General features: G+C 46.1%; 1 protein-coding gene across 1 annotated transcript in view; it reads right to left on the bottom strand.

Annotated features, from left to right (window-relative positions):
• LOC311244604 (large neutral amino acids transporter small subunit 1-like) overlaps positions 1–27246 on the bottom strand; it is a 48673-nt gene that overhangs the window by 5517 nt on the left and 15910 nt on the right. The window contains exons 4-9 of the mRNA XM_084334201.1: positions 17727–17832; positions 15585–15629; positions 15068–15191; positions 12351–12454; positions 9081–9177; positions 8677–8826 (exon numbers count right to left, since the gene is read on the bottom strand). Coding sequence (XP_084190327.1) covers positions 8677–8826; positions 9081–9177; positions 12351–12454; positions 15068–15191; positions 15585–15629; positions 17727–17832 — 626 coding nt within the window. The remainder of the gene's footprint in view (positions 1–8676; positions 8827–9080; positions 9178–12350; positions 12455–15067; positions 15192–15584; positions 15630–17726; positions 17833–27246) is intronic.

Raw genomic sequence — 27246 nt, 5'->3', positions numbered from 1 at the left:
GGTAAGAGTGAACTTGACGGCTTCATTGTATGATGAGGGTTGTGTGTGTTTCATGAAATACGTTTCTAGGTTAAAACGTAGCATTTGAGTCTGCAACTGGTGTGCTATTGTTAGCTTACAGAGTTGTACATATGTAACATGTGAACCAAGGACTTTTTTGAGTCCCTCTCTTCAGTCTGTAATTTTTTCTTTGCTTAAGGGTAAAGGTAAAAAATAGCAGGTGGCAAGTTTTTTCCCACATAAGCCAGAGCCGTGGGTAAAACCAGTTTTTTACACAAACGAGGTTATCGGCTGAGGTTGGCGTGCATGATGTAAAGCTTTTACTCTCCAGGTAATGTGTGCTTTCATGTAGCGCGCTATGCAACTGGTGTCACGGCTCTGCTTTTTTATGGCGTCGTATCCGGGGTGAGGTGTTGAGGGGGGTGGACAGAATAAACCTCCCCCCGGATATAGTTATATCCTTTGGCAGAGGGGTTGTGCCTTTCTACCTATCAGTCTCCCTGACGAGGGTGTTCTCTCTCTCGTCACAGGGAGGGGGGGGGGATTTCCCTGTCTCCCACACCAAATTAGGATAGGTGGGACACATGATTCCCCCGGCCATTTGAAGATGTCACAGGCGCGTTTTCTTATTGGCCAAGAGACATGTCCGTGAGTTACAGGGCCTGTGCTACAGACCGCTGTCATTGTAAGGGATAGGTGATGCAATGCAGTCGAGACTGTTGGTTCTTCTGTTCTGCTCCCTACCAGTAGTGTATATTGGGCCGTTTTGAGTTTTCAAAGCCTCCTCAGAGTTTCAGAGCCTCCTCAGAGAGTTTCAGAGTCTCCTCCTCAGGGAGTTTCAGAGCCTCCTCAGAGAGTTTCAGAGCCTCCTCCTCAAAGAGTTTCAGAGCCTCCTCCTTAGAGAGTTTCAGAGCCTCCTCCTCAGGGAGTTTCAGAGCCTCCTCAGGGAGTTTCAGAGCCTCCTCCTCAGAGTTTCAGAGCCTCCTCAGAGAGTTTCAGAGCCTCCCTCTCAGTGAGAGCCTCCTCAGAGGAGCCTTCTCCTCAGAGAGTCTTAGTCTACTTAGTCCAATTGTTACATGAACCTTTTTCAATTGTTTTACTCACGTTGAGGTCTCTCTGGGAAAACCGCTGTCTTCCCCTCTTACATAAAGAGCAGAATTGATGCGGTTGTTATTCCCAGGCTTGTCGTATAAGAGCCTGTGTCTGTGTCTCTAGTACCGGCTTCCTGCTGCTTGTCCCGACAGCGAGGGGAAACATTGTGGGGCTTTCTTGTTCGAAATTCGCTGTCACTGTTCTCGGGTTCTTTACGAGCTTACACGCTGTTTCATAAATCAGCGTTTGGTCTTACGAGGCCGATCAGCGCTGGCCCAGGGTGTTTTTCAATGATTGAATCCGCTTTTTGGGACCAGTGCACTAGGTTAGACTCGAGAACTCGCGTACATCTCCGGGGGGAGATGACGGAGTAGATCATACATTGGCAGGGGGGTTTCATGCCTGTTAGGTGGGCCACCAGGAGCGGTGCGTTCGCATACTGACCGTCTTGGTGGCGCCCTCTGTGATGTTTTGAATCGACGCACGTACCTACCCCCCTCTTAGGACTGGGGGCGGCGGCGTGACAAGGGCACGGGACATGTCCTGGTCACGCCGGACGGGATCAGTTTAACGCGTTGTCCGCCAGGGCGCAGACAAGTTCTGGTACCCCGAAGGACCCTGAGCTTTTCCGGGGGGGAAATGCCTGGGTGGGCCGGACGTCACAGGGGTTGATGTCATGAATGTGTGTGTCATATAGATGCCACTACAAGTTGCCCTTAACAGTGGTGTGCATTGGTCCATACTATGTTGTACCTTTTTGCACAATGTTAGGTGGGTTGGTCCTTCTCCATTCGTTTCATCCCTCCCTCCCTGCTAAACCGGGGATGGGAGGGGGCTGTCGGGGAGGCTGCTTCTGTCAACTCCTCTATGCATCTCTGTGTAGGTCCCGGTCCTCCAGGCCCAGGTCGGGCCTTGCCCTCGTTGACCTGTTGGCCTGGGTTAACCCTTTTTAAACCTGAAACGCCTTGAACTGCATTATATAGCCTGTGTATATGCGCAGTTATGTTTCCGGGGTTTCTTAATGGGTTAAGGGAGCAACCATTTTCTGTTAATAAACATAGGGGGGTGGTTGTCTCCCCGGTGTGTTGGTAGCAGTCGACTCTCTGGTTGAGCCTGGGTCTGACCCCGGCTGCCCGAGAGTATGCCCCTGCATGTTTCGTGACGTCTGCCAATTGTGTCAAACTCTTTCTCTGAACCTCGACCCTGCGGGATTAATAAATTGGCAGGGTCAGGGTTCGTGGTGGAATCTGTTCACTGGCGGAGTTGGCTAACTCTGACTCCGCAAGGTTCGTGGCCCCATGAGATTGTGACATGGTGCACGGCATACCGAACACCCTTTCCGCCGGGATACTGTTCTTACAGTAAACCCCTTAGGCGCCTGTCTAGTCCGCAGTGCTCCGGGCGCAGATCGAGTTCTGCTCTTAAGACCTGTCGACCTGGATTGAGGGATCAACCTCCTTAGAGGGTTGTCTCCCCGGTGCGCCAGCTGGCCCGACGACATTGTGGGGGGGAAGCCTCCTTGGAGCGCTTCCGAGCGGCGTGCCAGGCGGAGAAGGACCTTCACCTATTTTAGGCCCTGTCCGATACGCTGGCGATGTGGGGGGTGGTATCACCAGTGACCGTCTGGTGGGGTCTCGATGCCGCGGCCTCGTTGACCTCGCCAGGCCCCTTTTTCAGGGGGTCCTGGCCCCCGGGATGTGGCCTGGGGCTGGGGCCTCTTCCGCGCCCCGCTGCTACGGCCTTGCCACGGGGTTGGGGCTTTTTGACCCCGACCCCGCGATGTTGGGGGCTGTGACAGGTTTTTTTGCTTCACGTCCGTTCCCTGGTGGCGTGCGGGATGTGCGTCCGAGTAGTCGCGGGCCCTTCTATATGAAGGTAAGTCCACCTACAAAACTCTCCTGCTCACCTACAAATCCCTTCACGCTCTTGCACCTCAGTACCTCACTGACCTCCTCCACCCCTACACTCAGTCACGGTCCCTGCGATCCACGGACACTGGTCAGCTCTCCATCCCCCGAACCAGACTGCGGACCGTCGGGGACAGAGCTTTCAGTGTGGCAGCTCCCACCCTCTGGAACTTCCTCCCCGCAGAACTCCGCACCGCCCCAACTCTGGACTCATTCAAAAAACTGCTCAAAACCCACCTCTTCAACTTGGGCTTTAACCCCTAATTTCTCACTTTATATGTATATGTTGTGTCTGTCCACTATGTTTGTTCATTTGTCATTCCCCCCCCCCCCCCCTATGTAAAGCGACCTTGGGTCTTCTGAAAGGCGCTATATAAAATGAAGTTATAACTATGGTTATAGGATAACCGTATGTTATATTATCGTATAGCTTACGCTCTGCTCTCTAGTGGAACACAGGAGCTGAGCAGAGCGGAAGCTCGACAAATGTACCCGCTGAGGTCCCCCACAACCATCAGAACCGGGGAGGACCCGAGCCCCCGGACTCCCCTAGAGGGGGACGGGAGGGAATCGGATCCGACTGTGCGAAGAGGGTTTAGCACCTCAACGCACAGGGTGAGCAGATCGTGGGACTTACCTTCACACAGAAGGACCCGCGACCACTCAGGCGCGCATCCCACATGCCACTAGGGAACGAACGGGAAGGAAAAAAAACCCGTTACAGCCCCCAACATCACGGGGTCAAAGGTCAAGAACCCAACCCCGTGGCAAGGCCGTAGCAGCGAAGCGCGGAGGAGGACCCAGCCCCAGGAACAGCCTGAGGGCCAGGACCCCCCGAAAAAAAGGGGGCCCGGTGAGGCCAATGATGCCGTAGCATCGAGACCCCACCAGACACCACATTGCCAGCGTATCGGACAGGGCCCAATCCAAGAGCAGGCCCTTCCCCCCTACAGCACGCCGCCCTGAAGCACTCCACAGAGGCTACACTCCCACAATACTGTGGGGCCAGTCGGCGCACTGGGGAGACAACCCCCAAGAGGTTGATCCCTCAATCCCGGTAACAGGCCCAAGAGCATAACTCGACCTGTGCCCGGAGCACTGTGGACTAGACAGGTGCCTAAGGGGTCTACTGTAAAAACAGCACCCCGGCGGAAGGGGTGTTCGGTACCTCCACAAACCCGACCCCTTAGAGAAGTCGAGGTCCAAGAGAAGGCTGACATGATTGGCAGACGTCATGAAAGGTGCGGGGGCACACTCGCGGGCAGACGGGGTCAAGCCCGGCCTAAACGCGAGTCGACTCTGCTACCAACACACCGGGGAATCAACCCCCCCCCTATGTTTAGTTTAACAGGAGGCGGTTGTTCCCTTAACCCCCCAAGGAAAAACTCCGAAACACAACTGCGCGTATACACCGGCTATACAGGAAGTACAAGTGTTTCAGTTTTCAAGAAGGGGTTAACCCAGGCCAACAGGTCGACGAGAACGAATCCGGACCTGGGCCCGGCGGACCGGGGCGTACACAGGGATGCCAGAGGGGTTCAATAGAAACCTCCTCGACAGCCCCCTCCCAGCCCTGCCCAGCAGGGGAAGGGAGGGGTGAAAATTAATGGAGAAGGACCAGTCCCCTTAGCATAGCGCAAGGTACAACACAATATGGACCAAGCACACTGCGAAGGATAACTCATAGTGACATACCTACAACACACACATCCATAACATCAATCCCCGCGACGCCCGGGCCGACCCGGCATTTCCCCCCCGGAAAAGCACAAAGTCCTTCAGGGTACCAGAACAGCAGATCTCCCACGTGAGTAATAATTGAAAAGATATATGTAAACATTGAGCCACGTGACCAAAAGCTCAACACATATGCAAATAGAGAGCAGAGCAGAAAACAAACAGTTTCCAACGCACCGCATCACCCAATCTTGACAATGACAGTGGTCCACAATATGGAGCCTGAAAAAAACTCACGGAAGTCTCATGACCAATAGAAACACGCCCAGTGACGTATTCTATGGCCGGGGAAATTCTGTGACCCACCTGCCCAAATATGGCGTGGGACCAGGGAACTCCCCCCCCCCCCCCTTTCCCCACCCTGTGATGCGCTGACCCCACAGCATGACAGAAAGACCGAAGAACAGGAGGTCCAACCCCCTGGCCAATCAGTAAAAAGGGGGGAGGGGTTTATCAGTTCACCCCCCATGACCCCATACCCCGGATACGATGAAAATAACAAGCAGCGCATGATACCAGTTATCTAGCATGCTACATGAAAAAGCGTATATCCTCTAGGATAAGCTCAATAGTTGCACGCTAGCCACAGACAATAAACTCGTTTGTGTAAAAAAATTGTTTTTATACAAGGCTTTAGGCTCATGTGCGAACACGCCACCCGTGTTTTCATACTTCATCAAGTAACGAAAAAAACAACAGACGTTAAAGAGAGGGTCAAAGACCTCGGTACAAGCTACATATGTGGTTACTCACCTAGTTATGGACTCGATGCCATGTTTCCCAAACGTAACAGAATACACACAACCCCCTCAGATAAAAAAGGTAAAGTTCACTCTTACTACTGCAAGAAGAACACCGTCTTCTTCATGATGAGGGAAGACAAGTCTTTCGACCGAGTGCTAGCCACAGGCCTTGCTAAGCACACATGTATAGCGACCAGAAAAACTATTTTCAAGAAAATTGTCCTACTCCCTAAGCAAACACACAACCCCACAGCTAGGTGAGGGTTATAAATCGTATCCCCAATATATAGTGAATAAACACACATTTTGTAACAAAAAACAGTCCCTCACCAGGAGGGACTTTTTTATTTAATAACAAAATCATATGTTGGGGGGGGGGGGGGTAAACAGGGGAGTCACTAACGGCGCATGCGGCGTGCAGAGCGCTGCTTTCCCCCACGGGGAGCCGGCCCGGAGGAACGGTTCTGGGGAGCCTGGTCACGATGGCCTGGTCACGATGGCCTGGTCACGACGGCCTGGTCCTTCCCGGCGGCTATCGCCTGCAGCTGGATTAGGTGCAGGATGGCTCCAGCCGCCTGGGCATGAAGGTATTTTTTTTTTTTTTTTTTATATATCTTTCTTCCCCTCCTTTTTCCCGATTTCTCTCCCATCCCACCCTTCCTGGTTGTTGCGGACTTTCCCCTACTGTTGGTCCGGGAGACCGGAGACTGTCACATGCTTTCCTCCGACGCATGTGCAGCCTGGGGCAGGCCAACCTGGCCGCGCAGGTTCTCACCGGGGAGAGTGTAGCGTGTGGGAGGCCACACTATCTCTCCTCAGATCCAACCCTCGCTGAGCAGGCGCCCCGACCGAACTGTAGGGGTCGCTGTCCACAACGCCCAGGACCCACCCTTCAGCTTTCCCACCCTCTGATACGGCCAATTGTATCAGTGTGAGGGGCCAGCCAAATGAAGGTATTGTTGATGGTCATCCAATACCGACCCGCCCGCCATCAGCCCCGACATGTAGCGCGCTAGCTGCGCGATGTTGGAGGTCGCAGCTACGCTCTGAGTCGCGGCGATGTACACCTGGTCACTCCAATTAGCCAACTGCCTAGCCGATTTCCCCTGGGGAACCGGCTTTCTTAACGGCTCCCACACCATTTCGGGACAAAGTATGGATGCCATCGGGCTATCAAGTCGAGGCACCCCGTACTTAAGCCCCTGGACCAAACCCACCACCCACGTGACTGGCACGTAGGCGGGGGTAAGGCCAACAATGCGGGAGATTACCTGTCCCTGTGTCACGTAGGCCTCCATTGCTGGGAAGAATGGGCAGACAATGCCCGTCTCTCTCACAGGACAACGTTGCCAGAGATGACCTAACATGTCATCAGGAACAGGTGCCGGCAGTGGCTGCGGCAACGCCACGCCATTAGCGGCTGCGGCGGCCGCCATGAGTTCGGGGAACAAGGCAAGCAACTACCCTTGCGTACCTCCCTCCACGTCACTCGCGTCCCTCACGTATGGGAGGCTGCCTCGGGCGCCAACGTCCGACACGGCAGATAGCTGGGCATCTTGTCTCGGGGTCGGAGGTTCTAACCCAACCCTGGAGTACAAGGGACCCCAAGGAGACGCAGCACTCCCTGCCACTCCCAGAGGGGGAGAGTGATACGTCTCTACTGGGGCTTCGAACAAGAGAGCTCCCGCCCCCTCCATGTAATCCTCAGTCTCCATCGGAAATGGAGAAGATGCAAGAGAACTCTCATCCGGCTCCAGCGCAACACTAAAGCCAGGCCGTTCGCCCCTGCTGCTCGCCGCCTTACGACGAGAGCGAGCCGAGGCGAAGAGTCTGCGACGCAAATCCCCGGCCACCAGAGGAGCTGTTGGCCTATCGGCTGACTGTCCACTGGCGGGGGAACCAGGGCCAGAACCAGGCCATCTCACAGGAGATGGAGGCTCAACGGCCCCTCTGCGAGGCAAACGCCCCACGACGCACGGAGGACACGGCGATAGTGAAGCGCTGGTGAAGGGTGACGTTGCGAACGTCTAGACCCTCCGACGGTGAAGACATTATCTCTTAGTTTTTTTCCGTAAAATTGCGAGAGAGAGAAAAAAAAAAGATACAATGTCAACGTAGCTCCTTTCCAACAACTATTTCGGCACTAAACTCAAAGTGGTGTATACAGTCTCTTTACGGTGGTAAAAATAGGGAAGGAGCTGTTAGTGTGGCCACGACCCGGCTTATGTAGAGGAGCGGATGTGGGTGTGGCCAGGCGGATGGGTGTGTACATGTGGAAAAAAATTATTCAGTGTTAGATTGGATAAAGGGATAGTTCCACTAGAGAGCAGAGCGTAAGCTATACGATAATATAACAGGAATGTCCATTTCAATATTGTAACTAAATATTTTCTCAATTCGATGTCAAAACTAGCCAAATGGTTAGCCTAGTAGTTTAATCTTTTTTGTAAATCGTCAAAAAAGGGAATTACGTCATCATTATGCACCTAAAATATAACAAAAATCCCCTTTAAGAAATATTCGGCTGGGTAGCGCAGCGGACTAAGCGCCTGCCTACCACCGCAGAGACACTGGTATCGAATCCAGCTGTCAGCGGTACCTCCGGCTTGGTCGGTCGTCCATACAAACCAATTGGCAGTGTTAGCGGGTGGGAAGCTGGCGGGGTGTGTATCCTGGTCGTGTATCCTGGTCATAAACAGCGACTCCTACAGGTCGGTCGGGGCGCCTGCTCAGCGAGGGAGGGAACTGGGGGAAGTAGTGTGAGCCTCCCACGCATTACGCTTCCCCAGTGAGAGTCCTCGTTGTCAGGTGAAAAGAAGCGGCTGGCTGACTCCACATGTATCGGAGGGGACATGTGATAGTATCTATCAACCCTCCCTAGACCGGCAAATGGGGGGCAAATCCGCGCAACGACCAGGAAGGGGAGGTTAGGAAGACCCTAAGCACTAGTCTTTGTGCTTGCCAGCGTGAAAGGCAGCAGGACTACTGATGGAGCCAGTATTTCTGAGGAGTGAGTAGAACAGACCCAAGAAGAAGAAGAAGAAGAAGAAGAAGAAGAAGAAGAAGAAGAAGAAGAAGAAGAAGAAGAAGAAGAAGAAGAAGAAGAAGAAGAAGAAGAAGAAGAAGAAGAAGAAGAAGAAGAAGAAGAAGAAGAAGAAGAAGAAGAAGAAGAAGAAGAAGAAATGGGTTCCTCTTACCTTGATGGGTCTGTTGAGTTCAGGCTTGGACCAGCGCAGCCACAGCATGCCAGCGATGGCCATGCCCACACATAGCCATGTGAAGAAGCTGAAGAGGTTGATGACGGAGAAGATGTCCTGAGAGATGGCATACATCATGGACAGCAAACACTGAGGGAGGGAGATAGAAGAGAGAGCTCATATCAGGGCTGTTGTAGCTGAGAGAGTAGCTAGCTTTATATCTCTCCTCCAAACCCAAACAATCTTTGGTTGGAAGAAATATATTTCTCTTTTGTTAGTCATGGTATTGGAAAGGTTCATCTGCTCATCCCTGCTACTCTGTGTGGATCCTTGGAACAGAAAATTACAGATTACATGTGTGTGGCCAAATTCCTTTTACAATGTCCAATAGGCAGGAGACTTACTGTGAAGATGAGGGAGGGCACAGGGGTGAAGAGATCAGTGTGGACCAATCCGAGAGCAGTGGGGAGCTGACCTTCGCGAGCTCCGGCGTAGAACAGCCTATGATGGGGGAGGAGAAAGATTCAGCCAAATAATAGGGAGGTGTAGTGGTTACGTCATTGCTGTTTCCCGCGCGGTCCACCCCTCTTGAAATCGCCATGTATTTCCAATGGACCCATTTCTAAATCGTCTCGTTTAAAACAAATAAAGCATGAACATTGGCATGGTGTACCTTTCTGTGTGTATTCATCCACAATCTATAGCTCAACAGTCGAAAATTCGCAATTAATAGTAAAGGTAGCAAAATAACAACGTTTATATTTTCGTTCACTGAGGAACTACACTTCTCTCTGGCGCTGCTGACGGCAACAGCACTGAACGACAGGCGTTCTACTGGTAAGTGTAGTTCTTTTTTTTTTTTTTTTTTTTTCATTTTTCTCCCATCCCAATGTTAGTCGTTATGCCAATCCCCAATCCCCTTCCTGGTCGCTGCGCACCTACTGTACCCCCTACAGTCGGTCTGGGAGAGTGGAGGCTATCACATGTTTCCTCCGACACAAGTGTAGCCAATCAACCGCTTCTTTTCACCTGGCAGCGCGGACTCTCACTGAGAGGGTGTAACGTGTGGAAGGATCACACTACCCCCCTTAGATCTTTTCCTCGCTGAGCAGGCGCCCCGACCGAACTGTAGGAGTCGCTGTTTACAACAACCAGGACCCACCCACCAGCTTTCCCACCCCTAACACTGCCAATTGTGTTAGTATGAACGACCAGCCAAGCTGGTAGCAACGCCGAGAGCTGGGCTCGAACCCAGCGTCTCCAGCGTTGGTGGCGAGCGCCTTGCCCACTACACCACCTAGCCGCCCTGGTGTAGTTATTTTTTAACGACAAATTAAAAACCTTATAACTACCTTTATTTCAACCAAAAATGCTTAAACAATAATGTTAGTGATAGAAGGGAACTCATTTTGTGCAAAAATGGAAAGCTTGCCAATGTTCATGAGGCAGAATTGTTACAATAGCCGATAATTCATTTTCCTAATGATAAATCCCTATACGGGTGGACTGCACGGGAAACTAAAGTGATGTCAGACTACACCTCCCTATTAGAAAAGTGTCCATATGAAAGATGCCAAGATGGAAGATACAATCTCACAATTTTTAAGTGGCTGAATCATCTCAAGTGAATCATCCTGAATCATCCTACATGACATTCTCTCAACACAATGTGCAGTAGGCTGTGCAAACACCCACAAGCATGCAACATTAACACACATTTATTTGTCTTGAACTATATCTGGAGGAAGGACATTCCATTGACTGGGCTACAGTAATTCCCAAACCCCTAACCTCATGGTGCGTTCAGACAGTCCTGGTAAAGTCAGAGGTTTTAGATTTTACCAACAGGAAGCTGCACTCCAATGCCAGACAAAGTGTTAAAGGAACACGCCAACATTTGGGGAAATTAGCTTATCGTCTTCTCCAGAGGGAGAAAGGAAGATAGATACCAGTTTCCTCTCTGTGCGTTCAGTAGAAAGCTATCTGGCTGCACGTTAGCCTAGCTTAGCACAATGAATGGAAGCGGACAGTGCCGGTTAGCCTTCGGGAGAGGTGTTAGTTGGACAATGCCTAGGCTAACCGGCACTGTCCGCTTCCATTCATTGTGCTAAGCTAGGCTAACGTGCAGCCAGATAGCTTTCTACTGAACGCACAGAGAGGAAACTGGTATCTATCTTCTTGTCTCTCTCTGGAGAAGACGGAAAGCTAATTTCCCAAAATGTTGACGTGTTCCTTTAAGTAGAAGTGGTTCAAGTTCCATGATACTTGAGTCCATGAGTTGTGACGTATCATTTCCCCTTGTGTGGTGCAGACACTACTTTATTCTGCACATGGAGTATCATGAAACACAATCTGTAATATAATAATGATATTGACATTCCTAAAAGCTGATCAAACCACATGCATCACAAAAGAAAAGTTGAGTCATAAGGCTGAATCTGCAGCCTTGGATCCGATTGGTTCTGACTTTCTGACCTGCCTAGCTAGCACCCAAACGCTATCACCACTTAAATACAACTTGGTCATGTGATAAATATCTAATTTACGACTTGACAAGGACAGATGAAATGCATAATTAACCTTTTCTCTAACCTCAACCTAACCCTAAATGCTCTCACATACTGTAGTGTAGAAGAAGAGGACACAGAGTATGTGGACGGATAGTCTGCATATGAATTGAAAATGAGGGACCCTGATGTAAACAAGATGAAAGTCTTTCTCTGGTCTGCATCCCCTTAACAATTGTGTGTATTGAGCTCTACTGTATTGTACCCATTCTGCAATCTGCTATCAATCAATCAATCAATCAATCAAACCTTTGCCTTTCATGGCATGGTTTTTACAGTAGCTAACGTTAGATGCAACATTTGATAGCTGATAGCAGCTCAAATATTTTGGTAGCTAATGTTTGTGCTAGCTAACAGCAAAAGAGGATGTATTAGAGACACTTTGCATTGTGGGGTAGATTAGGAAGACTGATGACATCATAGGGGGCAGCCATACAGCCCCCATTCTAACCCACCCTACTAGTCCTGAACCATTTTCAAAGAAGAGGACTGGCGACGGCTGGGTGGCGCAGCGGACTAAGCGCTCGTCACCAACGCGAAAGACACTGGTATCGAATCCGGCTGTCAGCGTTGCCTCCGGCTTGGCCGGCCGTCATACTGGCTCAATTGGCAGAGTCAGCGGGAGGGAAGCCGGTGAGTGGTAATCTGGTTGTTGTAAACAGCGACTCCTACAGGTCGGTCAGGGCACCTGCACAGCGAGGAAGGGAGATGGTGAGGGTAGTGTGAGCCTCCCACACGTTACACCTCACCAATGAGAGTCCGCGCTGGCAGGTGAAAAGAAGTGGCTGGCTGACTCTGCATGTATCGGAGGGGACATGTGATAGTATCAACCCTCCCTAGACCGACCAGTGGGGGGCACATGCGAGCAACAACCAGGAAGGGGAGGGGGGAATTGGCACGACTAAATTGTGATGGGAGAAAAACACAGAAAAAGTAAAAAAAAAATTAAAAGAAGAGGACTGGCCAGAACATCCTCAATTCCTGCAAGGAGTCTAAATGGAGGAGATGGCACAACCATCATATCCTGTGAGAAAATGGGGTAGGCCTATAACACATGCATAGTTAAAAATATAAATTCCTGTACACACAAACACACAACATACACACCGTGCTGAGGTGAACAGAGATCCATTGACGGCTCCGAAGCAGGACAGTCCCACAAACACAGGTATCAACCAGGACATCACACCAAGATGGTACTCCCCGAAGGCCTGCCACATGGCACCAGCAACAACAAGACAGTTTATTATTTATTATTACAGCTTATATTTAGTGAAAAGATATATTAGAAAATATCGAAAGTATAACCTGGCTGTGTTACCAGGTTGTGTTTAAAGGGAAAGGTCAGCACAAATTTTAGTCTGGACTCAAGTCAGACTCAAAGTTTGAATATTCAAAGGCTTACATGCTGGTACGTGTTTTTGTTTTTAAGATTTTGGCACCAACCTGCTGGTATTTGTTAGCAATGTTAGAAGTGCAAGTTAATGGGTTAAGTACCACCTTTTCTCACAACTGCATGTCCTTTTAAAGAGCTCTAACACTATGCACTATGTCGTTTTAAGAGTCAGAGGAGTGAAAGAATTCTAAGGTAGGCTATATTTTCACAACAAATGTAAATACGCCTGAAATGGCATATTAGCGCACCTTTAATCTTAGTTAAGTAAGACAATAGTACTATAAGACCTTGTAGAAGCAAATATAACACCTTTAATCTTAGTATTGTATTGCTTACAGTACTATTAGACCTTATAGAAGCAGCTTTAATCTTAGTATTGAGGAATGAAACCATCCACCTGCACCCTGGATCCCATTCCAACTGCCCTGCTCAAGTCAAACATCCCCAGCATCAGCCCAATCATCACCCAGGCTGTTAACCTCTCCCTTCAAACTGGCCATATCCCATCTGCCCTCAAAGTTGCCATCATCCTCCCCCTCCTAAAGAAGCCCACCCTGGACCCGGAGGTTCTTGCCAACTACAGGCCAATTTCAAACCTTGCCTTCCTGTCCAAGGTTTTGGAAAAGGTAGTTGCCTCCCAGCTCCAGGACCACCTTAAAAATAACACCATGTTAGAGAAGTTCCAGTCAGGCTTTCGCTCATCCCACAGCACGGAAACAGCTCTGCTCAGGGTGACGAATGACCTTCTAATGACCGCTGACGCAGGATCACCATCACTTCTCATCCTCCTCGATCTGACAGCGGCGTTTGACACTGTGGACCACACCATCCTCCTGGAGCGCCTCCACAACACTGTTGGACTGTCGGACCATGCACTGCAGTGGTTCCAGTCCTACCTCTTAGGCAGGACTGAATATGTCTCACTGGGAGGACACAAGTCCAGGCTGCTCGATGTCACCTGTGGTGTTCCGCAGGGGTCGGTTCTTGGTCCCATCCTATTCATCACCTACATGCTCCACCTCGGTCGTGTCATCGGCAGACATGGAATGTCCTTCCACTGTTATGCCGATGATGACACACAACTCTACATAAAAACTGCCCCAAACCCCTCTGCAGCTCTGTCATGCCTCACCACCTGTCTTGAGGAGATAAAGGCATGGATGAACAGCAACTTCCTCCAACTAAACTGCAAAAAAACCGAGGCACTTCTCATTGGCACCCATCACCAGGTTCAGTCTTCATCCATATCCCATCTCACCTTTGATGGCCAGGTAATCCCCCTCTCCCCCTCAGTCACAAATCTGGGGGTTCGATTTGACCCCCACCTGACCTTCAACATCCACATAAAACACCTCTGCAAGACCTCATTCTATCACCTAAAAAATATATCGAAACTCCATCCCACTTTAACCCTGTCAGATGCAGAGAAGCTTGTCCATGCCTTTGTCTCCTCAAGAATGGACTACTGTAACAGACTCTTCATTGGGATTCCTGGCAAGAGCATCCAAAAGCTGCAATACATCCAGAACAGCGCTGCCAGGATCCTGATGAGAGTCCGTAAACACGATCACATAACCCCCATCCTCCACTCACTACATTGGCTCCCCGTCTCAATTACAAAATCCTGATGCTCACCCATAACTGCATAAACGGACACGCACCCATCTACCTTCAGGAACTCATCACTCCACAATCCTCCACCCGTACCCTCAGATCTGCAGGTAGCCTGCTCCTTCGGATCCCCAATACCCGGCTCTGCACCATGGGTGACCGAGCCTTCTGCACGGCTGCACCACGCCTGTGGAACAGCCTCCCAATCCAGTTTCCCAATCCAGCCCCCCAATCCAGCTGAGGGCACCACAGAGCCTGGACTCTTTTGAAGCAGGCCTGAAAACGTATCTGTTTAACAAGGCCTTTGACTGTTAGCTTTCTTTTGTGATATCTTAAAAAAAAATTGCTGTTGTCTTTAATTTTCTGTTTATACTATGTTTTTAACTATGTTCTATTTTTATCTTATTTTTATTCTGTATTTTTTTTTTTTTACTAATAATTATTTTTATTTCTTAACTATGTTTTAACCCTGTAGCACTTTGGGATCCCAGCGAACTACAATACAAATTCAATTTATTATTATTATTATTATTATTATTATTATTATTATTATTATTATTATTATTATTATTATTATTATTATTATTATTATTATTATTATTATTATTATTATTATTATTATTATTATTATAATTATTATTATTATTACCTTTAATCTTAGTACTGTGTTACTTAGTACTATAACACCTTATAGAAGCAAATATAACACCTTTAATTTGAGTACTGTATTACTTAGTACTATAAGACTTTAGGGAAGCCAAAAAGAATGCAGAACCCTCCCTTACATGTTATTACACAAGGGCAAGATTATGCTCACCACCGCAACAGCGTCCGATTCGATCATCACTTTGGGAGGGATAGTTGTGAAGTAGGCCAGGTTGGTCAGGACGTACACCACCGTCACTATGGGCATGGAGATGATGATGGACAGAGGCAGGTTCCTGGGGGGGGATGTTCACTTTAGAAAACGAAACCTACCCATTTTTCATTCAGTTATTTCAAGAGTCCGCTGGGATGTATTTGTGTTCAGTTTCATGCAAATCCGATTGTTGTTTTCAACAATGTGGCCAAACAATATCATATCCAATGCCTTGTGTGTGGCAATGGGAACGGTATATGAGCGGTGTAATATGGCAGCTGCAGAGCGTTATTAATGTGTCTTGTGCTTCTCCGTGATATGCGACACCGTATCGATCGTGTGCCTCCATGCGTTCACTTGATCACAAGCAGCAGGCGCAGTCGGACTTGTGAGAGGGTAGTCATACGGTAGGTATTACATTTACAGGAGTCTGTACAATCCTCAACACAACCTTCATCATGGACTTATACATCACCTCTCTGGATCAATCATCTCCTCTGTGACGTAATTCAAGTAATTCCTGAAAAGTGAGCACAAAAGAACGAGCACATTATGTCAGGGATTGTATGAATATGGAATCATATTGTGTCACAAAATCAAAAGGGGAAATGCATTAACAAATGTATCTCATATATATATAGTTCTTAAATTTTTTACATCTGACTATCAGGGTTACCCCTTCTTAGTCGGTCAATCAATGAATGAGTTGTTAGGCTCTTAGTTGACCAAGATGTTTTAGTCTTAAGGTATTAATGGAACACTATTTTACACTCTGGCATAATAAACATATTTACAGATATGTATTGGCCTTTTATTAACACTAGATGTATTTACAAAGAGGTACTTTTACGGAATTTAACAGTGTGGAAAAAGCCATTAAATAGACAATTCTATTAGTCGATAAAATACAACTATTAGTCAACTAAGGGTTTCGTACCTAGTCTCTACAGCAGGGGTTCTCAAACTTTTTTATACCACCACCCCATTTTATTTAGGAATTTTTTTGGTGACCCCACACTTAATGTATCGTGTAATTTCAACGTGGAATTAAGGAATATCAAAATAAAAGCACACGTTGTTGAACTTGATCATGCATATTTATTAGAAAATGTTATTACAGCCCTATGTTATCAATACACATTTATAAAACGAGGCATATTTTACATTAGATACAGTCTGGCGAGGGGACATCCCAGGGTTAGACCTGTAAAGGAAATGTATAATGTCTTTTGTGTCTTAAGTTTTTACCTATATTTATTATTTCTTATTGTCTTGTCATTATTATTAGTATTATTGTTGATGTTAATTAACACTTTAATCGCCGGAAACGCCGAAACTCGTCATTGCCTGCCATGCTCATTCTGCCGAAGACGCCGTAACACGTCTTTGATATCAATATTTCAGAAATCTGTGATCGAAATCATATTTCTCTCCCGGGGACCTGAGATATACTGCTGAGCTCCACTCAACTCTCTAACGGTTCAAGAGCGCCATCTGGTGGCCGATCGGCAGATCGCCCAACAGGAAGTCATGTGGATGAAGTGGTGCTCACCCATATTTCGTCCGGGCACTCGCTATCATTAGCAGGACTCCATCTTGACACAGTGAACACCGATCGGTGCACATAACTCGATAAACAACATGATTTGGACGTATATACTATTATACAACTTGGAAATGGATCGGATATTTCGACATCCCATAATAGAAAAAATTATATTCCACGCTCATCCCCCAACGGCGCGAGGAAGATACGTTGAGTTTCAGCATTATTTTCTAATGCCTTCTATACTAACTGCTCTGATGATCATATGACCCACACTAGATGAATGATATAACGTTGCCCACGGAATTATAAACGACCCCCCGCCCATCGGGTCAACATCAGATCATACGTAGTAACTTCTAGAAGTACCTCCAGTTGAAATTTTGTATCTGGCACCGATCGCTACCAAACTGTATTTGATCATCAATATAATGCATTTGGGGCTATAAATCAAGTTCTGGAGAAAGCTGCAGAAAACGATAAAAACATACTTATACTTTAGACCGTATTTTAGTATGAATATGTGAATGAAAAAGTATAACGTTGCTACACCCTGAACAATAGATATAGGACATTGAATGGGCCATAATAATGTCAATTTAGCAATACAATTTAAAAAGTTATAGCCCTGCAAAGAAGGGGAACTTCTCCATAGACAAATAGAGCTGGCTAGGGATGGTAAATTATGAATTTAACCATGGCGATCAAAGTGTTAATGTTGTTGTGTTGTTAAATTAATTTATTTTTATTTTTTTTATGTGATAAAAAAGATTTATAAACAAGGCATATTTAGCCAAAATATGTTGCCAGACCATAAAAAAATATATATATAAAAAAATATTTGGCCAATGCGCACTGTCACCTACCCACGACCCAACTTTGGATCGTGACCCGTAGTTTGAGAACTGCTGCTCTATAGACATCAACATTCTAAATGGATCCGAGATAATTTCCCTTTGCAGTTTGCTAATATCAATAGCTGAAAGGAAATAAACGTGGGTCCAAGCTGTTCTCCTATCAGCACAACTCTACTGGAGCTGTCTATGTGGAATTGTGTTGCAAATGCCTTACCAGCCTCCGAAGGCAAAGAGGCCACTGTAGAGAGCCAGGACGATGTTGTCAACCCTCCATTTGCTGCCTTCGAAGGCCAGCTCTGGGGTCAGGTACGGTGTATCACCTGTACACATGCACACACACACACACACACACACACATACACACACACACACACACACACACACAAACCACACAAACCACACACACACACACACACACACACACACACACACACATACACACACAGATAATGGATAGAAAGTTGTCAAATAGATAATACAAAATAATAATAATAATAAATAAAAAGATTTTTTTTTCTTTTTTTGATCCACTTTTTCTCCTTATTTTTCTATTTTTCTCCCATCCCAATTTCGCCTCGCCAATTCTCCCTTCAATTCTCCCCTCCCCTGTCTCGAGCGTTGCTAGACTATGCCTCCCACTGGTCGGCTGCAGTGAGGACCAAGCCTTGCATCACGTGTCCCCTCCGGTACACGAGGAGGCAGCCTTTGCATCTTTTCACCTGTACAGCGCGATCTCTCAGTGGCAAGGAGTAACGCGTGGGAGGCTCACGCTGCCCCCGATACTTCCTGATTCTGCTGTACAGGTGCACCAACCGACCTGTAGGAGTCGCTGTCCACAACGTCCAATCCCCACCCACCGGCTTTCCCACCCTCTAACACTGCCAATTGTGTTAGTATGAATGACCAGCCAAGCCGGTAGCAATGCAGAGAGCTGGGCTCGAACCCAGCATCTCCTGCGTTAGTGGCGAGCTCCTTGCCCACTGCGCCACTTAGCCGCCCCAAATAAAAGGTTTCTAAAGTATAAACTGCAGGTTTCAACACGGTAAATTTAAGACCCTGAACTGAACAGACACAAACACAGACACTGCGCCCTGCTCCGCAATGAGTAACTATAGCAACAAGCAAGACCATGTAAAGTGTACATTTATAAAATAAGGTGGCAGACATTGTTGCTGTGGTACACATATTATATTGGCATTATGGAGGTGTACATATAGAACATATTGTATTGGCATTATGGAGGTGTACATATAGAACATATTGTATTGGCATTATGGAGGTGTACATATAGAACATATTGTATTGGCATTATGGAGGTGTACATATTATATTAGCATTATGAAGGTGTACATATTGCACATATAGTATTGTCATTATGAAGGTGTACATATTATATTGCCATTATGGAGGTGTACATAGAACATATAGTATTGGCATTATGGAGGTGTGCACATAATAATAATAATAATAATAATAATAATAATAATAATAATAATAATAATAATAATAATAATAATAATAATAATAATAATAATAATAATAATAATAATAATAATAATAATAATAATTAAAAAAAAAACGCTATTTGTATAGCACCTTTCATACAGAAACTGCAGCTCAAAGTGCTTCACAACAGAAAGAATTAAATGAGCACATAAAGTGCAGACATATAAAATCACTGTTTTTTTACATTAGGATCTAATATCCCAACAGGCCACCTTGTTTATGGTTTGATTCCGTTTTAAAAATAGACAATAATAAAAAGAGTAAGATAGAATAAACAGAGTAAAATAGTGCAGTGCAATAAGTAGTAGAATAGAATAGACATGAAATGAGCACATAAAGTGCAGACATATAAAATCACAGTTTTTTGGTGTACATATAGAACATATTGTATTGTCATTATGGAGGTGTACATACTGTATAGAACATATTGTATTGTCATTATGGAGGTGTACATATAGAACATATTGTATTGTCATTATGGAGGTGTACATATATGTAGCATCCTGAATATTCTGCTAAGTATTCAGAAGTGCTGACTAACTGTTACTTCCCCTGTGTGTGTATAAAGTGTGATAAACAGTGTTCCTTTTGATATCTCGCCCGGACTAATAACGAGGTGAGGTGCTACTCTTCTCCGGCTTCATTATGGATCACTAACATAACATTGGAGCATCTTTCTCCCTTTCTGGAGTGGTCCTATAGTGGGATCAGTTGTGGTTGCCAGCAGGGGGCAGTGGTGGCAGGTGGAGCGGAGGAGAGAGAGAAGCAACGAGGAAGAGATGATTACCTGGGAAGCGGAGCACCAGGAAGCTCTCTTCGGCAGTGAACTCGACCATGAACAGTCGCAACGGGCGTGTGCTCAGGAAGAGCCCCGTTGGAGAAGTTATGTTGAAGAGCCCCGTTGGAGAGCGACGGGTGATAAGAAGTACTTGCTAGTTGACGTGTTATCCTAGAAGTACCAGCGATAGTGTGTGAGTAAGCGATACGGAAAGAAGGACTAACGTCCATAGTTAACAGGTTATAGTAGTAATGTGTGCGGTGTATTAGCATGCTGCTAACGGCTCCATTGACTCCAGTATACTACCGGGCGCGGCGCTGAAGACCGGTGGTGCATACAGCCACGTTGCGTTAGTATTACAGACGATAGCAGGAGGGTGCACTAAGACCCACAGTTTAGCTGTGTTTAGGGTAGCCAAACAGTATTAGAGCGCGCCAGCATCAAACAGCAGCCAGCAGTGGACGTCTCCCCGACGCCGCAGAGGACGCCTCTCCCCACCAGCAGAGGTCGCCACCACAGCACGCTCCTCCAGTTTCACCACTGCCCATGCTGTTCACCCCAGCCCGCTGGCTGTGCTCACGGGATCGCCCGACGCCATCTTGTCACCTGGACGAGAGGTGATGAGAGTGGGTCCGCCATCTTGGCTAAGTACATCGGTACCTCGTGTGCCCACAGCAATATCCATTCAAGCGAACGCTAACGACCAGTGTCTAAGGGGTACCCCAAACAATATAAGCCGGCTTTAGAGTAGGTTTTATTTGGTAACGTGGGCCCACAGTTAACTGGTTTCTTTTGTATTTTTGTATTATTGTGATGTTATTGAATTCCCAATGAACTACCTACTTTGTGCCTGGGTCTCCCCTAATCCAAGCAGGGTTATTATTAAAACCCTTAGGAGTCACGCTGGAGCTTTGAACCCGTCGGCGGACAACAAAAGAAATTAGAATCCCTCTTAAATGCTCAAAAAGGACATCTTTTCAGAAATCGATAAAAATAGAAAAATGGCCATTTCTAGTGCTTTGACATGTAAGGTATAGGTCCCCCAACTTGCTAAACCTAATACGACTTGTAAATACGTTTAATTCTTGCTAGATGGTATGCTTGTAATAATCTCCATTTGCGATAAGAACTACATCGCGCGTCACCAAGCGCACATACATGGACCGCGCACACACAAACAGCGCATAGGTGTTAATCACTGAGTGATCTAATATGCATATTCTTCAACGCGAGAGGGGGGGGTTGTGTTTCTCACTGTCTGTCGTTGATAATATAATCTGAAGAGGTCCTGCTTATTATTATTATGGAGAATACACGGGACCCGACGGAACGTTAATTTATGTATTAAAAGTAGTCTAACATGCTTTCATCCTCGCCCGTGTATATACCCACGTCGCGCTAAAACAACATAAACTACTGTATGGCAGACAGAGTGCGTGTGTGTACGAGTTATGAGTTATCTCGCAGTTCATTCAAGCGCGCATCACGGTGATGACAGCTCTAGAGTAGAAAGGTGCGCTCACAGGGGCGTAGCTGGAGATTCTGGGCCCCATGAAAGAATCAATTTGTGGGCCCCCCAATCTATTAAAAAATGTGGGGCCCCCAATCTATAAAAAAATGTGGGGCATTTGCTGGGCCCTTGGAATCATCCTAACCCCCCCCCCCCCCCCCAGCTACTCCCCTGCACACACACACACACACACTCTCTCTCTCTCTCTCTCAAACAGAGAAATCAAAAGAAATCAGTACATGTGTGTGTGTGTGTGTGTGTGTGTGTGTGTGTGTGTGTGTGTAAAAAACTAATTAATAATATAATTATTATAAATGTCTCTCTCTGTATATATCTCTGTATCTCTTTCTTTCTTTCTTTCTTTCTTTCTTTCTTTCTTTCTTTCTTTCTCTCTCTCTCTCTCTCTCTCTCTCTCTCTCTCTCTCTCTCTCTCTCTCTCTCTCTCTATTACTATACTATTATATATCTATATATATATATCTAAATGTCTAAACCTCTGTCTATCTAGTGTGTGTATACACCAGTATCACTGACTACCACGGCAAGCCTATAGAAAATGATTCTATTTAATAATAATAATTATTATTATTATTATAAATGTCTCTCTCTCTGTATCTTTCTTTCTTTCTTTCTTTCTTTCTTTCTTTCTTTCTTTCTTTCTTTCTTTCTTTCTCTCTCTTTCTATTATATTACTATTATATATCTATCTAAATATCTAAACCTCTGTCTATCTAGTGTGTGTATATGCATGGCATCAAATCAAAGTGTGTGTTGCCTGTATTGATCAGTCACACTATACCCCCATTCAGCCATAATTGTTCCCTGCTGGGCCTTTGTTTCATGGTGTGAATTAGTCATTGAAATTAACATTGACATCACATTGCATTCTGGGAAGGAGTGTAGTTCCCGTATCATTAGCTGAATTCACTGAATTCTCTTCAGAGCCTCCTGCTGCAAATTGGTAATGACTGTACCAGAATGTTTGATAGGACATTGATTGAAAACTATCGTCTCAAATTTGACAATTGATGGCTTATTTTGAAGGTATGAATCTGTAATTGTACATTATGTAACAAACAAAAAAAGAGAATATTCTGAGAAGGTGGAGCTAGAAACTCTAGACCTCAGGGGGTTAATGTATTGAGCATGTGGTGCCTATGATGGGAATAGTGTTCCCCTACAATACAAGTGAGAGCACCCGGTGCCGTTTATGAATACATGCTATATGAATCATCTGAAGTACAACTTGTAAATGATAACTGACCAGGCTTTTATATAAAGTAGACGTAATTGGGAGCACTGTGTGTGTGTCTGTTTCTGATCCTATGCTAACCTAACAACCGGGTAAATACTTGTGACTGGTATAATTATTTAACCCTTCCACCCCATTCACAGCATATTCAGTAAGGGTCTATACAGGTGGTCAAGGAAGGGTACTGCTTAAAGGGAAGCCCAATAACACTATTGAACTGACAGTCACCGGGTGTGGCAGGGCTGACGGAGGTACTGGGGGAAGTGAGAGTGTGTGGGGAGCTACTGCTGACCGCCTTGGAAGGCGAGGAAGACCAGAGTACCATTCCCCAGGTTAGTAAATCCTGGGCCCCATCCACTCCTGCTGCACGCCCTCCAGAACGACGTTCCGGGCCAAAGACGGGGGTACAGATAGATCCAACTCTATTGTATCCTGCTACCAGGTGGCTGTGAATCACTACTCCCATAAGCAGGGATAATCCACCCTTCTACATATAGAACATATTGTATTGCCGTTATGGAGGTGTACATATAGAACATATTGTATTGTCATTATGGAGGTGTACATATAGAACATATTGTATTGTCATTATGGAGGTGTACTAGAACATGTTGTATTGTCATTATGGAGGTGTACATATAGAACATATTGTATTGTCATTATGGAGGTGTACATACTGTATAGAACATATTGTATTGTCATTATGGAGGTGTACATATAGAACATATTGTATTGTCATTATGGAGGTGTACATACTGTATAGAACATATTGTATTGTCATTATGGAGGTGTACATATAGAACATATTGTATTGTCATTATGGAGGTGTACATATAGAACATATTGTATTGTCATTATGGAGGTGTACATATAGAACATATTGTATTGTCATTATGGAGGTGTACATACTGTATAGAACATATTGTATTGTCATTATGGAGGTGTACATATAGAACATATTGTATTGTCATTATGGAGGTGTACATACTGTATAGAACATATTGTATTGTCATTATGGAGGTGTACATATAGAACATATTGTATTGTCATTATGGAGGTGTACATACTGTATAGAACATATTGTATTGTCATTATGGAGGTGTACATATTGAACATATTGTATTGTCATTATGGAGGTGTACATATAGAACATATTGTATTGCCATTATGGAGGTGCCACGGTATGTACTGCATTGTATTTATACTACAGTGTTTTGTGTCCCTAAAGAATTCTATCATAAAGGACCATAAAATAAATGTTGAATAATCAGCATATTCCATTGTTTTCTTTTTTCTGTACTTCTACTATGTTCAACCAGTTCATCGCTGCCTGCCAGCTTGACAGACACGACCTTTCAGAAGCATTAAGCTGGTGGCTGCTAGCCGCCTGCTGGCTGGGACTATTATCTGAACACCTCTCCTCCAGGTCAGAATGGTGTCCAGTCAAGCTGACATTTAAAATATGAGGAGAAAAACCTTCTGATAAACAAGACCTCTATGAGTCTCCTATGAGTCCACTGTGAGGGATATTACCGAGGGCAAAGCTGAGGAGGGTGTCTACCATATGTGCACCCGCACAACATCAGTGACGGGTAATCTAAGGAGGTTGTGTCTACCGAATGCATGTGTGTGTGTGTGTGTGTGTGTGTGTGTGTGTGTGTGTGTGTGTGTGTGTGTGTGTGTGTGTGTGTGTGTGTGTGTGTGTGTGTGTGTGTGTGTGTGTGTTCTACTTAGTTCTACTAGACTCCCTCCTCTACCTTTCAGATGGAAATGACTTCCTTTCATGAACCATATTATACATGTATTGTTTTCTCTCTCTCTCTCTCTCTCTCCCCCTCTCCCTCTCTCTCTCTCTCTCTCTCTCTCTCTCTCTCTCACTCACTCTCTCACTCACTCTCTCTCTCCTCTTCCTGAGAGCGCGGCGCAGCACGACAACAGCCGGTGAGCTTGCTCACCGCCCAGTTGCCATGGCAACCCAGTGTGGAGCACAATGGTGTTTGGCGTGGCCCGACAGAGGGAGAGTGGCAGATGTAGTGTGGAGAGAGAGGGGGGAGGGGCTTGTGTGCGGGGGGGGGGGGGTTAATATCTTGGACTGGACTGGAGTTTTGCTATTCAAATGTACCGAAAATGTAATAGTAAATGTAATAGTATGTAATAGTAATGGGGTCGACGCTGTGCGTGTCACAGGTCTATGATCAGATCTGTCCATATTAGGTCAAGAATATACTGTACAACATAGTGCATGACTGCTTATGAGGAAGGGATGAACTATCGGTATGGACGCTACAGTATGGGAATTAATTTGCTTTTTGGAGTGATTACCAATACCTCAAGAGCCGCACTTAAACTCTCTGTAAACCTCGATATCCGGTCGCTCTCGTCTAAAAAACAAAATCAATAAATATAATACACAGGAGGGTCATGTAAATGAGAGTGGCTGCAGCTGAAGATAAGAAATTTATCTATTCTGAGTAACAGTTAATTTAAAGCAGAAAGGCCTCGTCAGCAGCAGTCGACAGAGAACCCATTTAAACAGCCATAAAATAAACACACACGTGTGCACATATACACGCGCACAGAGTACACATGCACATTGCACACACACACACAAAGTAAACATGCACAAGCACACACAACAACCGTACACATACACACACAAACATGCACACGTGTGCAGGCACTCAGTCACATGGCTCGGCAAACAGACATGCCTAGTGTTCAGATACAGTACTAACAACCTGAAACAAGGAGCTCTCATTACCCCCATATACAATTTGTTGATCATTAGCGAGAGAGAACAAAGCTCTGTCCGTTCAATCAAACCAAAGGGCCAAGGTTAATGTGATTCCAAAAAATAAACAAACAAACTCAAATAGGCTACTAGTTTGGTGGAACCTCCTGTTTGTGTTTTGCTGAGTGTTGTGTAGTTCGTCACAAGAGTGTTGCATGGTTGGTCACAGAGTGTTGCATGTTTGGTCACAGAGTGTCATGTGGTTGGTCACAAGAGTGCTGTGTGGTTGGTCACAGAGTGTTGCATGTTTGGTCACAGAGTGTCGTGTGGTTGGTCACAGAGTGTTGCGTGTTTGGTCACAGAGTGCTGTGTGGTTGGTCACAGAGTGTTGCATGTTTGGTCACAGAGTGTCATGTGGTTGGTCACAAGAGTGCTGTGTGGTTGGTCACAGAGTGTTGCATGTTTGGTCACAGAGTGTCGTGTGGTTGGTCACAGAGTGCTGTGTGGTTGGTCACAGAGTGTTGCGTGTTTGGTCACAGAGTGCTGTGTGGTTGGTCACAGAGTGTTGCATGTTTGGTCACAGAGTGTCGTGTGGTTGGTCACAGAGTGCTGTGTGGTTGGTCACAGAGTGTTGCGTGTTTGGTCACAGAGTGTTGTGATTGGTCACAGAGTGTTGGGAGGTGCTCAAGTATTTTATGGATTCCTGGATGAAGCTGTGATCTGATGGAACCTATAATCCTATGGATGGAACCGTGTTGATGGAACATGCTAGCCATTGAGCCTGGCCATCTTGTGGCCGTTTACTAGCAGAGCCTGTTGTGAGTTGACGGAACCTTTTACAGCTACATGTATATGGAAAAAACTCATGCCTGTGAACATCTCTCCATTCCAACTTAATTTTGATGGGTAGGGGCACCCGTTTGTTTATGTTTGGATTACGGATTTCTATGGTATTTCTTAGATGGAGAGTGATACGGCATAATTTGGGTCGGCAGCTTCACATGCCTTCTCTATTTGAACGACAAGAGGTTTATGTGGGCAAATACTGAGGCATGGTCATGCTGGACCTACAAAAGGCCTTCGACACTGTCAATCACTCCATTCTGATTGACAAGCTAAAAGCAATTGGTTTTGATAGTCTATCAGTGAGCTGGATGCAATCCTACCTGGAGGGGAGAGAACAGATGGTGGAGGTAAACGGTACTCTACCCCCCCCCCCCCCTCACAGTGAGCTGTGGTGTTCCACAAGGAAGCATTCTAGGACCGCTACTGTTCCTAATTTATGCAAATGTCATGTCGTCAGCTTGTGACTGCAACTTGTTCGCGGACGGCTCAGCCCTGCTGGTCTCTGACAAGAACAAGTTACAGGTTGAAAAAACCCTCAGCTCGGAACTCGGCAGAATCTGCACCTGGCTCGCTGATAACAAACTATCATTATACCTGGGTAAAACAGAGTCCATTCTCTTCGGATCAAATAAAAAAATCAGCAAGACCGACAGCTTCTCAGTTACAGTGGGTGACAATATTGTCACAAGGAAAGATGAAATTACATACCTGGGTTCCATCCTAGAGGCAAATCTTTCCTGTGACAAAATAGCATCCAATGTAATAAAAAAAGTCAACCAACGAACTAGATTCTTGTACGGGATCTCCTCTCTGGTAAACAAGAATACCCTGAAGACTCTGGCAGGAGCACTCATTCAAGGGTACTACGACTATGCTTGCACCTCAAAGGCGCTAAAAACAAGATTACAAACATCACAAAACAAACTGGTCAAACTACTACTTGACCTTACTCCTAGAACCCACCTCACCCCTGCCCACTTTGACTACCTAGGATGGCTTCGAGTAGACGACAGAGTACAGCAACTTGCAATGGGCCTGGTCTACAAGATACACTACACCACACAGGTACCCATGTACATGTCGAAATACTTCCCAAAGGTCAGTGAATACC

The sequence above is a fragment of the Notolepis coatsorum genome (assembly GCF_963971535.1).
Source record: "Notolepis coatsorum genome assembly, chromosome: 17".
In the NCBI taxonomy this organism is placed as follows: Eukaryota; Metazoa; Chordata; class Actinopteri; order Aulopiformes; family Paralepididae; genus Notolepis; species Notolepis coatsorum.
This window is presented reverse-complemented; position numbering and strand designations above follow the sequence as displayed.